Source organism: Tribolium castaneum, chromosome 1 (assembly GCF_031307605.1).
Source record: "Tribolium castaneum strain GA2 chromosome 1, icTriCast1.1, whole genome shotgun sequence".
Lineage (NCBI taxonomy): Eukaryota > Metazoa > Arthropoda > Insecta > Coleoptera > Tenebrionidae > Tribolium > Tribolium castaneum.
This window is the reverse complement of record NC_087394.1, coordinates 8797650-8810827: the sequence shown is the minus strand read 5'-3', so window position 1 is coordinate 8810827 and position 13178 is coordinate 8797650. Positions and strand designations below refer to the sequence as shown.

The 13178-nt window shown below is 30.1% G+C and overlaps 2 protein-coding genes across 2 annotated transcripts in view; both read right to left on the bottom strand.

Annotated features, from left to right (window-relative positions):
• Positions 1–9109, bottom strand: part of tei (teiresias) — a 359103-nt gene extending 349994 nt beyond the window's left edge. The window contains exon 1 of the mRNA XM_064355624.1: positions 8899–9109. Coding sequence (XP_064211694.1) covers positions 8899–9008 — 110 coding nt within the window. The 5' untranslated portion in view covers positions 9009–9109. The remainder of the gene's footprint in view (positions 1–8898) is intronic.
• Positions 9110–9955: 846 nt separating this feature from the next.
• On the bottom strand, positions 9956–11523 carry LOC657919 (phenoloxidase-activating factor 2). The gene is made up of 2 exons (XM_964345.4): positions 11157–11523; positions 9956–10785 (listed from the first exon to the last, which is right to left on the bottom strand). The coding sequence occupies exons 1-2, from the start codon at positions 11300–11302 to the stop codon at positions 9990–9992; spliced, it is 942 nt and encodes a 313-aa protein (XP_969438.2). The 5' UTR covers positions 11303–11523; the 3' UTR covers positions 9956–9989.
• Between the last annotated feature and the right edge of the window lie 1655 nt (positions 11524–13178).

The window sequence follows — 13178 nt, the reverse complement described above, 5'->3', positions numbered from 1 at the left end:
ATAATATACTTCGCAAATTTTCGGTCATTACTAAGCTACGGTATAATATTTTGGGGGCAAAGTGAAAAGATATCAAAAGTATTTGTTGCTCAAAAACAAGTCATGAGAACTATGTTTAACTTAAAATATAATGAAACTTGTAGGAACATCTTTAAAAGCAATAACTTTTTGACAGTAACTGGTTTATACATATATAGATTACTTTTATTTTTTTTTAAACAGAATCTACTCTTTAATGTCACTAACGACCATAAGTGCAACACTCGCAAAGTAGACTTAGAGTATCCAAGACACAAACTAAAGCTGATGGAAAAAAATTCTCATTATGTAGGTATAAAACTATACAATAGTTTACCTGTGCATCTACGCACACCTTGTAATTTAAATTTATTTAAAAAGAAAATATTTGACTATATTTTAGATCTCGAACCATATACTTTAAATGAATTCTATAATAGACAGGTTTTTTGACTTATGTCTTAAAATTATTTTTATGTTATTGTTATTTCTGTGTATAATACTGACGTATTTCGTATCAATTTTGTTACTACATCTCTATAAATTGATAGAAATAAATTATTATTATTATTAAAATTATATCTAAATCGGGTATTCCATTTTAAACAATTTTACTGCAGTAAGTAATATTTTTTTCACCTGGTTTTGAAAATCATGCAAGAATTTTATATTTATTTAAACCATGGTATTAAACCACTTCAAATAGTTAAAATCAGTATACCAGTTGTAATAAAGAAGAAAACATTTACTTAAAAACAAATTCCATTTTTAATAGCAATGCTCCTTGTAATTTTCAAAATATCAATATTCAACACGTTACAATTTACGGTACCATAAATTAAAAGAAAAACACCCCCGAATGCGGTCTATATCGCATCAAAACAATTAAGAAAAGTGGACTGTTTTTGTTTGAGGTCGATGTTTCCTCTTGGTATCGTTGGCGTTCGATCAATAAAACTTGATCATTACAAGATAACTTTGGGCAGAGATTAAAGAAATATGGAAATGAAGAAAAAAATCAGGAAGCATCTGATAATACCTAGGGTCCTAGGATATGGAGGTATAATTATTTATTTGTACAGACATTAAGCAAACAACAGATAATTTTTTATTATAAACAAAATACAAGCCCCTTTACAGTAATTACCTGTATTGTTTCAGCATTTGTCATGCGGAAGTTATTAAACAAAATAAATATAAATTTGATTTTATAAATGATTATGAATTGAAATAGGAAATACGATCGATAGGTGCAAACAAACCAAATGAATAAATTTTACGATACCTACACAGAAAGCACAGAAAAACATTTCCATTCTTGCACTATTACTTCCGTTAGGTTTCCCCATTTGTTAAAAATTCATGCTGCATTTCACGCACGAATATTAAACAAATTTAAAAATATGAAACAAGCAACAATAAAAAGAATCTTATCCAAGTTTTTGGTAGAATACAACTGAGGGTACTTTATTTCGTAATGTGCTAGGGCGATAAACGAGATGACGAATGCTTTTCCTGGGGTGGAAAGAATAGACATAATTTGTTTTGCACTTGAGCATGAGGGTTTTGTAACAATATTATCGATCGAAAGTTATTAAGATTAATTTGAAACGCATTTAATCCAGCGACACAAACAGTATTAAAAATACATAAACGAGAATTAATTATGTAAAAGCACAGACCTATACGCCATACACCCACTAGCGTTTTATGAATTCATACTTTGATTTTTAATATCTCGACAACCCTAAAAGCTAACAGGGTGGATCTGCAATCTGCTATGTTTTTGTTCTTAATCTCAAATACCTATTCACACAGATATCAAAGACTGTGTAGGTATTTTTCACTATGCTTATGAATTTTTTCAATTTAATTAATTAATTAGCTGCAAATAATTCTTATTATTGTGTCATCTGAGAATAGAAGCGATGCTTAATAAAATGTTATTTATGATAAACATCCATAAAACTATATTGCTAGCACCAAAAAATAATTAATTAAGTAAAAATTAAAAATTCAATGTAATCTTGGAGCTAGCAAAATTTATATAATATTTTTTTCTCAAAAATATCATTATTTATTAAGCTTCGTTGTTTTATAATAATAGAAATAATAAGTTTTAAAGTAATTAATATTTTCGTTTTTTCTATCTATTGATATTAACATTCTTATTAATTTTAATTTTAAGAAAAAGTAGAAAAAATCGAAAAAATTCACATACTAGATAAAGAAAAAGAATTTTTTTTCAAAATTGTGTATACGATTCAAATCAATCAAATTTTCATTGAATTTTTTAGTACTTATCTATCATAATGTTTAACATATGCCAGTTTTTTTGTTGACATTTTTTTGCAAAAGTTTATTTAACATATGACAGCCCTTAAACCCTTTATGATAAGTGAATCATATTGCTACATTCGATAACCGAAGGTTCGAGGAACGTTCTGACATTTTTTATATTATCAAATGTCAAAATTCAAGTCTAGTATGATGTTTTTTAAATGGATATCAAAAAAAAAGATATAACACAGTTTTTTTAAATGGAACGACTCTATTTTCAATAGAAAAAATAACGTAATATTAGTGCCAGCAAAACTTGTATATTTTTTTGCTCGAAAACATCATTATTTATGTATTAAAATAACACTAGAAATCATAAAATCTTGATTAATTAATATTTTCATATTTTTATTGATATTAACATTCTTAATTAATAAATTCTAACTATAACAAAGGGTAGAAAAAATTTGAAAATTTTTACATGGATAGAAAAGTATTTAATAGCAAAGCAAAATTTGATCTGACCGTAACTTTTGAGATATACAGGGTGATTTTTTTAGAGCCAACAATAGAAACCTTTTAACTTTTAATATAGCTAAAGTTTGAAATTTTGTATACGACCAAAATTAACCATATTAACTAAATTTAACTAAATTATTTTCAAAATAGTTGTGCTTCCAGAACTACAAGAAATTGGCGCCAACTTTAAAATTTTAAATAGTAACCACACATTTTTATTGAATTTTTAAATGTACCTTAAACTGAGAAACTTTTACCCAAGTTATTGGTATTTATTTATCATAATTTTTTTAGGTATTTGAAAACTTTTGTTACAAAATTCATTTGGAGGGGTTTATTTACGATATCACAGCCTTTGAACTAACTTTTTCCAATAAGTTAATAACTTTTTTGCATTCCATAACCGAAAGCTTAAAGAGAATTCTAAAATTTTTAATATTGTCAAACGACAAAATTCAAAGATAGTATGATTTTTTTCAAAATGGAACAGCCCTATTTTCCTAACGGCAATCGAAAGAACATCGATATTAATTATAACTTTTGTAAAAACGTCTTCTATCTCTTACTGTTTTTCAAATTTTTCCAAAAAACTGATTTTAAATGGTAATTTCCATAGTTAAACAAATAGGCCTTGCACAATGGTCAACAAATGCCAAATTTCAACATTTCATTTAGTTTTAAGCTGATTTATGTAAAGAATTATGTAAAGTAACTCAGTCAGTCTGCTATCGAATTTTGTATTTTTTGAATAAAAAAGTTGAAAAAATTAAACATCTCTATTAATTAATAGCAAAACTTTAGCGTATTTTTCAAAAATTTACTCGATAAAAATGAAGATAATTAGTTAAAATCAGTTTTTTGTAATTATTTCAAAAAGTAAAAAAGATATACAAAATGTAGATAAAAGTCTCCATAAAAATCAATGATCATAAGATCGCCCTTGAAAAAACAGAATCATTCTATTTGAAAAAACTGGTATAATTATTTTTTAATCCTCATTTTACAAAAAATCATAGTAGCCTTGCAATTTAACAGTTGACAATCCTGAAAACTTTAGAGGACTCGTCAAATCTTGGTTATCAAATGCAAAAAGCATTATTCACTTATTGTAAAGAGTTCAAAAGCTGTAATATTTTGAATAAATCCCTGCAAATAAAAAGTTGGCACACGTCAAAAACTATGACTGATAAGTACTAACAACTTGGATAATTTTTTTTTGTTTGAAGAGGTAAATTCAAAAATTAGATTAAAATGTGTGGTTACTGTGTAGTACATATAGCTCTAGCTATATTGGAAGTTATCAAATGTTCTAAAAGAATCATCCTGTATATCTCAAAAAATAATGATCGGATCAAATTTAAATTTTTTTAAATTATTTAATTTTTTTTAATTTATTCTACTCCTCCTTAAAATTAAAATTAATTAATTAAGAATATTAATATCCATAAAAATAAAAATATGAAAATATTAATTACCCGAAATTTCTAATGTAGGCCGTAAAAGAATCAATATGTGTAATTGAAATTTATAACTAAAATATAGAAAGCCTGTATGAATATAGTATAGATTCAATTATTTACTTATACATTTTTCTGAGCAAATGAGAGAGGAAATACTATTTACAAAAAAATTAACTCTTGGCTACACTTTGTTAAGCAGCAAAAATGGTCAAAAGTTGCACTTTTTCGTTTACGTCCACCACAAGGTAGTTTTTGCCCCAACTTTTGTTTACGACGTGAGTCCCCACCGCCGACAAAAAGATGACGAGCTTTTTGACCGGAAGTAAAAGAACATCGCGGCTTTAGTCATATCGTTTCATTTAATAAAGTAATGATTTATGATATGAAAGCGAACTCATCCGAAAGTAGTATCCAACCAAGTTCTGAACGAAAGCTCCCTGCAACCGTCACACCCCCTCTTTGAATCTGGCGTCGTTTCCATGCCAACAGACGCATCCTCCTGCTTCCAGACGGGGAAAACACGCCGTTCATATGCATGCTGCTGCATAAGAAAAACGATTAGCGTGATTAATATGCTTGGAAAGACTGTGGTCGCAACAAAACGAGTGCTCCGACAAATTAGTTAAGTGCCCCTCTATTTCTTTCGTGATTTTTGTCTGGCACGCAATGTTACGCCAGTTAGTTCGAACCTTCTTGTTAAACACGAAAGAAAAACTAAGTGGAAAGCGTCAGGTTAAATGGGAAAATTTCCTTATTTGTGTCCGTTTTAGGCACGAGGATTGGAACTAGTCAAGTAGATGGTGAAATTTTATATTTACACGAAAAATATACGTTGTAAATCTGTCCATATGTTTCATTTTGACACAGTCTAAATATAAGTTACTTAAAGTTTTGAATCTTTCATAAAGAAGGTTTCAGTTCCTATTTCACAATCTAATTTTAACTTAAAGAGAAAGATTTCAAATGTTCTCCTGTCTGCACTTATTACACAAAAGGTTAAAAAAATATGCTTCCTATAAAAATAAAAGTCCGACAAAAGCAGTCCTAATAGAATAACAATACCTACGCATAAGGTGGAAACAATCTTGTTATGAGGGATTGCAAAAACAACTTAGATGAGTGGATCGTTAGACAAACATAAAGAAAAGTACATCGTTAAACAGTTATAATACAGGCTGATTCTTTAAAAACCTATATTACAAATTTTTTAACTTCTAATCTAAAATTTTCATTTGCAGAGGTTCATTTAAAATATCACAGCCTTTGAACTCTTTACAATAAGTAAATAATTCTTTTAACCAAATACTTGAAGAGTCGTCTGAAATCTTTAGGATTACCAACTGTCAAATTGCAAGGCTACTATGATATTTTGATGACTAAAAAATTACTATAAGTTTTTTCAAATGGAACGACATTGTTTTTTCAATGGCAATCAAAAAAACATCAATCTTAATGCAGACTTTTATTGACGTCTTCTATATCTAGCTCTAACAGTTTTTGAAGTAATCGAAAAAAAAACAGAATTCTAGCTCATTGTTTTCATTTTAATCGAGTAAACTTTCGAAAAATATGATTGAATTGTGCCATTGATTAACAGATATGTTATATTTGCATACCATTTTCACTCAAGAAGTTTAAAATTCGATGGCAAACTGACTGAGTTACTTTGCAAAATTCACTAAGTTACCATAAACTATAATTAAATATTATTGTTTTATTCGATAATGAACCAACTAAAAACTAAATAAAACGTTGAAGTTTGACAATTGTTGACCATTTTGCAATGTCTACTTGATTAACTATAAAAATTATGAAGTAAAATCCGTTTTTTGTGATTTTTTTCAAAAACTGTAAGAGATAGCTATAGGACGTGTTGATAAAAATCACCATAAATATTCTTCTTCTTACGATTACCGTTAAAAAAAATAGGGTCGTTCCATTTGAAAAAACTGTGTTATAGCAGTTTTTTGAAAATCATTTTGAAAAAAAATCATACTAGCCATGAATTTTGACAATTAATAATTTTGAAAATTCTAGAAAACTCTTTAAAGCTTCAGTTATCGAATGCAAAAAAAATACTCATATATCGCAAAGGGTTCAAGGACTGTGATATTTTAAATAAACCCTTGCAAATGAAAATTTTAACAAAAAAATTGACATTTGTCAAAAACTATGAGAGATAAGCACCAACAACTTGGGTAAGTTATACCCAGTTTAAAAAGGTGAATTCAAAGATGCAATAAAAATGTTTGATTACTATTTAAAATTTCAAAGTTGGCGCCAATTTTTTTGTAGTTCCGGAAGCTCAGCCACTTTGAAAATAATTTATTTAAGCTCGGAATGGTCGATTTGCATCGTATGCAAAATTTTATAGCTCTAGTTTTTTTAGAAGTTAAAAAGTTCCTAATGTAAGCCTCAAAGGAATCATGCTGTATAATCATAAGACTCAAAAAAGCTGAGCTAAAAACCAAAAAATTTGTACAATATCAATATCAAAAGTAAATAAATAAATAACAATGAAAAAATAATAATCTGAATTAAAATACTAACAACAATCATGATATTCTGTTAATACTAGAAAAAATCATTACGTTTTTCGAATTTTTTTTTAATATTTTTCGCTTCGGTCGAAATAGAGGGAAAACATAAAAAAACATAGATTTCAAAGAAGACGTTTGGATTATTTCCAATATTTTCGTACCACTGCATTAGATGGCAATAATTTGAACAAAATAACTTTCCCAAACCTACATTACAACGAATTACGCTTTCGAAGTGCTAAAAAAACTACGTAATGTAGAAGATTGATACTATTTTCGGGAAAAGCCAAATGCTCATACAACCACACTGTAGCATGTTTACTAAATGGCTTTTAGTGGATAATGAATTACCGCATAATTTACCTCGGCACAGTAATGATAATTAAACAAAAGCTTTTAAAAATCTCACTTCACTCATGCACTCTGTATTTTGAAAAGTAGTAAAATAATAGTTTAATCAGAATAACTACTTACTGGAATTTATATTTTTTCTTGTGTTTAAGCAATTTACAGCTTTCCCATTAAGGTTTACTAAAATCTCGCAAAAATATTTGTTTCTATTGCAAATGCATGTTAAATCTCTCGAAAAAAGTAAAACTTTCACCACTTGCAACCCAACTCTCAATCATGTATTTATTGTTTTCTGTAAAATAATATTTCGTAAAATAAACACCGATTGTCTAACTAAAAAATATGCATAGGTAATCGCTCCCAAAATTCTCCTAAATTAATTAGGTAGGTTAACAAGTATTTAATGATTTTTTAGGCTTTAGCCCAAAAACATACTTAAAAAACAAAACTAACACCATTTCCTACCCAATTCGGTTATTTTTGGAAAATTTTCGATAATATTATGCTCAATAATTGATACAAAACGTTGTAATATAACGCATAAAAGGTAAAATCTTAAGATATTTATTTCGATCCAATTTATTAATTTTTTACCATCACGGTTTAGCAAAATAATTTCACTGTTTTTATCTCAAAAATAAGCTTAAACGCTCGAAAATGCAAAAATGCTCAATTTTTGAACTAGTTTCATGTATCAATTTCAAGCTTTAGAATTCATTTAACTTGAAATTTACTTCTTAAAGGCGGCGTTCGGTTAGAACAAAATGACCGGATATAACCTTGTAACGAACAAATTCTAAAGGCCCTTGAGTGTTCGTTATAACCGTGTTCCACTGTAATATGCAGGAAGGTATAGAAAAGTTTGGTAAGCTTAGTTTTTTTTTAACGTAACATATAAAATCTGTATTTTTTTTAAACACGACTAGAAAACTTAGATAAAACAACGAATTTTATGAAATAGGTATCAATTCGAAGTTTCAAGTACTACTAACTACTCAAAGTTTTCTATACAATTTAAGTAACTTTGAACAGTTCATATTTGATTTTTGCTATTTTTTTTTCTCAAAAAATACTTTTTTTTCACAATTTTCGGGTTATTTCCGCAAAAAAGTATCATTTTCTTATTTTAATTTAACTCCTTAATAATCACAATTCATATCTGATGTCTTTCGAACTTTCGAATAAAAAGTTTTAAAGAAGCCTAGAGGAAATCTGGTGTATAAAATTTGGGAAGCGGTTCACAATGTGACAATTTATAAGGTTATAGTGTAATAAACAACAATTCTACTTTTTCAAATTTATTATCGTCCGTAAAGTAGTAGCTACCGAATTCTCCATGGCAAAATCGTCTCTAAAATGATCCAAATAGTCCCAAAAGACTGAATTTTTGAAAACAAAACTATGTACTAATAAAAAACAATTAGTACTTTCTACATCAACTACTTTAATAATTTATTTAAAAAAAAACACTAGTTAAAAAATAAAATTATTGAGCTTTTTAGAGCATAATCTTTTGCCAAAAAATCGCTGTAATAGGACACTATTTGAATTTTATTTATAATAACTCAAAAACTAAACGAGAGTTCGAAAAATTTTATTCTTGAAAAATAATCCCATTGATGACATACTAATTGTTTTGTTTTTTTTTTTCGTAAAATGCTTGGTTCCATACTTTTACCTAACTCTACGATTATGAAAATATTCCTTGTTTTATAAAAAGGAAAACTCACCTGGTACCGGAGAAAAGGAAGCAACACAGGATCTGGTAACAGGAGGGGTGAAATGCAATCGGTAAATCGTCTTTATCAAGGGCTTTTGCACATTCGGGGATTGTCACCATACGAATAATTAGTGTTAGGACTTTTATTTTTAATAACACAATCACAAACACAAGGAAAAAACACAAAATAAAGAGCACAACACAACCACACCGTCTAGCGTCAGTGTTACTATTATGGCGGGCTTTTTCCCCAGAGCTGCCAACCTTGTCGCGCCAAGTTCCAAAATGAGGGCGCGGAATTCGAATTTGTCAATTTTTGAATTCACTTATAATTACAACTGAAAGTGCTTCCTAATAACGATAGAAAAAAATTGCGAACATAAAATTTTTATAAAATATGTTAATCTACGACGTTTAATTTCGAGATGTAATTTTTTCAATAAATGCCTCTGTAGCAACACCAGATCATGTGATACATCGTTGTAATCAAAAATAAAAACACTTTTCAATACAAAGTACAAAAAGCGAATATTGCTTCCATAAAGAAACAAAGTTCAGTGTTGTAACTCTGACATCAAGAACGCCTTGAAAACTACGATGACATGTTTAAATTCCTTGTAAAAAAGTGCTTGAAGAACGTTCTAGTTAAAAACGTTCTTTTGGTTTTCGCTTAAAAAAATAAAAACAAAAATTTTAAATTACCGTTTTTTTTTTTAAATGCAAAAACTAAAAAAGGTCAAATTTTCTTGCAAAAAATTGTTCAGCATAAAAATTTGCAACTTTCACCTAATTTAACCGACCTTAGCGCCTATTCTGTAAAAAGTCGTTAAAATTTAAAGGCCGTTAATTGTTGTTCCGATAGCAATAACCAATAAAATTCCTAGATTTTCGATTTTAAGCAGTGTTAGATTTTAATCACTCGTTAAAAAAGCTACAAAACACGCAAAATGGTGCTGAATTACATCTCTTTTTGAGATATAAGTATTTTATTACTAATTTCATCATCCTGTATTAATTTTTGGTGCTAGCTGGTAAAGCAAAAAAAACACGTAGATCCAAAAAACAATATTTATTTACAAAGCAATACATGGAAATAACACTTTAAAACCTATACGAATTGATGTCAAATTTATTTTGCGTCATAACTTCATCAATCCACTCCCTAAAGTACGCCAAATTTACGTAAACCCCCGGTAGATTCCCCCCACAGCCGATGCCCCAGGACACTATCCCAGCTTGTTGGTACCTTCCCGGAAGTCCAGGAATGGGACAAATCAACGGACTCCCCCCATCTCCCCCACAAGTATCCTCATCGTTTCCCCCAGCACAAACAAAAGACTGATGCAACTGGAAAAACTCCCCCAATCTGCTCTGCCTCAACGACCCCACGCAGGAATCCCTCGAAACCATCGGCAAACGAACAACTTTCAAACTGGTCTGATTCTCCTTCATAGCTGTCGCTGAAGAACAATTCAAATTGTCCAAAACTGAACCTGGGGGCGGAATACAGACAGTCCCGATTTTTTCCACTTTGAACGGCTTGTTGAGGAATAAAAGAGCGATGTCGTTTTGCAAAGTGGCAAGTTTGAAATGTGGGTGCAGGACCATGTGGGCAACGGATCGGATAGCACTGCTGATTCTGACCTGGTAGTATCCTTTTTCTTGAAGACAGTGGGCTGCTGTGATGGCCACTCTTTCATGGATGAGGGAAATACGACACTTGTAGGATGGTACAAAGTTTGGGTATTGTTTGTAGAGAAGGGAAGAAGACCATGGGAAAATGTCTGGGTTTTGGAAGCCGCAACCTTTTGGCGGTTTTGTGGGAGCGGTGGTGGTGCTGGTGGCCATTGTGGAGTTGCAACAAACTTCGAAAACTCCATCACACTGACGAGATTTTCTGAAAAAAAACAAAAAAATTAATATCAACAATGTTTCAACTCAGATAACGTCCATGAAAATAAATGTATTTCTGTATTTTTTTTAGTAAAGACTCAAATCAGATCAGTTAGTGAAATAAACAGAAGTAATTGAGGCTCGTAAAAAGAGAAAAATCAAAATGCATAAGATTGTAAATATTTTTCACTTTAAAATAAAGCAATGAAACGTAATAAGATTAATTTTCAGTGGTATTTAAACCTAAAAATTACACCAAAATTTACTTTACCATTTGTAAAATACAGTTGAATAGACTTAGTTTTTTGTACTCCTGACTCTAGCCCTTATTTATTTTTTTGTTACAATAATAATAAATTGTTAATAAAAACTTACCGAACTTCAATTAGGCCGCGACCATCGGAGATGATTTCACTTTCGTCATCTGAGCACTGGTAAAAAGGCACACAAGTACAGTTTTTGGCTTGTGAAAATTTCACGAGGAACATTAAGCACAGTAAAAATTTGAAAATTTTTGCCATACTGTTGTAGTTAACGGTTCAACGTAAAATGAAAAATAAAAATATTACTCCGAATATTTAAAGCTTATTTGCCCCACCACTACCTAAGAGTTAAGGGTTGTTTTGGAAATCCCGTCGGCATTATTACCTGGAAGAGGGGTAAAATCGATAATAGAGAAAGTTAATCCAAGTCTCTGTTAAATTTCTGTTTTCCTGGTTTGTTTATTTTAATTTTGCGCTTATTAAATATAGCGAGACTCTCTTGCGAGAACACTGTAAAAGTTTAGCAGTGCATTTGGTCTCACATTTTTGAAGTAATAAATTGAGTTAATTAGTGCATTTTACATCAGTGTATTGCTTATTTTTTTGTGCATCATTTGATGTAACAGTGATTTCTTATGTCATCTTGAGTACTACAACGAAGGTAATTTAGTTGAATTTAGTTTATCGGTTTCAAACGATTGATTATCGTGCTGCTCGTCAGATATCTTCAGTTTATCTTCACTTTTTCTTACTTTTTCTTACTCTTGATTATTTGAATTATTTATTTATTTAGCATTTAATTTTTCAAAATGCCTTTTTCTTGTTTAAAATGTAAAGATCCGGTCAATGAAAATCAAACTAAATCATTTATCAAATGCGATGGTTGTGAAAGACCGGTACATGTAAATTGCTCAGATCTCTCGGCTGCTGAAATTAAGTGTTTTGAGTTAAGGCCAAATTCTAAGCGTAGATTTAAATATATTTGTATGGACTGTGAACAGGGGTTGCATCAGCTTCCAAAAATTCTCTCGCTAGTTACTGACTTGAAACAAGAGATCAATAAGTTAAACGACAAGATTGAAAACATTTCTAACCCGGTTAGTTCTAATACTTCACTCTCTCCTATGGTCATGGAAGAAATTATTTCTGAAATATCTGAAAGAAATAAAAGGTCTTCTAACTTACTTATTTATGGTGTAACGGAAGCTGGTTCGTCCAAGAAAGAACAATCTGACTTAGACTGTACCTTGATCTCGGATATATTGAACAATTTGGGCTCATCAGCAACTCAACAAATCAAGCCGGTTAGGTTGGGAAAATATGATGCTTCCAATACAGTTCGATCACGTCCAATAAAGGTTAATCTGTTTTCTGCTAATTTAGTTCAGAATGTCATTAGAAATGTGAAAAAACTGAAAGGTTTACAAAAATTTTCAGCGTTGGCATTCTCTTATGACCGAACTCCTCGACAAATTGAATTATACAAAACGGTGAAACAGGAGTTACTTATGCGGCTACAAAATGGTGAGGAGAATTTAAAAATAATATATCGTAATGGTGTTCCCACCATAATTAATCAGTCCCATTCGGAAAACTAAATTTGTCCAACACCATATCAGGTCAATTTGAAATCTATTATCAGAACGTCAGAGGTTTGAATTCTAAAACGGATCATTTTTTTTCTAATTGTTTGGATTTACATTATGATATTATTTGCGTCACGGAAACCTGGCTAAGTGATTCTGTCTTTGATTCTGAATTACTACCCGATCAATATAATGTGATTCGTTGTGATCGTAAGTTTTCTCTGGTTAAACTGTCGAAGGGAGGTGGTGTTCTACTCGCTATCAAAAATAATATTACTTTCTCCCGAATTAATACTTCTGAACTTTCTGCCGTTGTGCCTTTAATTGATATTGTCTTGTGTAAATGTCTTATAAATATGCAAAGTGTGACTCTAGGAGTTATCTATATACCACCAAATGTCACGGCAAATGAGCTTGATCTATTTACCGCTGGATTAGAACAACTTATTTTGGGCCGTCAGTTTATTTTGTTTGGTGACTTTAACCTACCTGATTTCGGGAAAACAAACGAATCACGAAAATCGCAGGTTTTTCACAACTTCATAAAT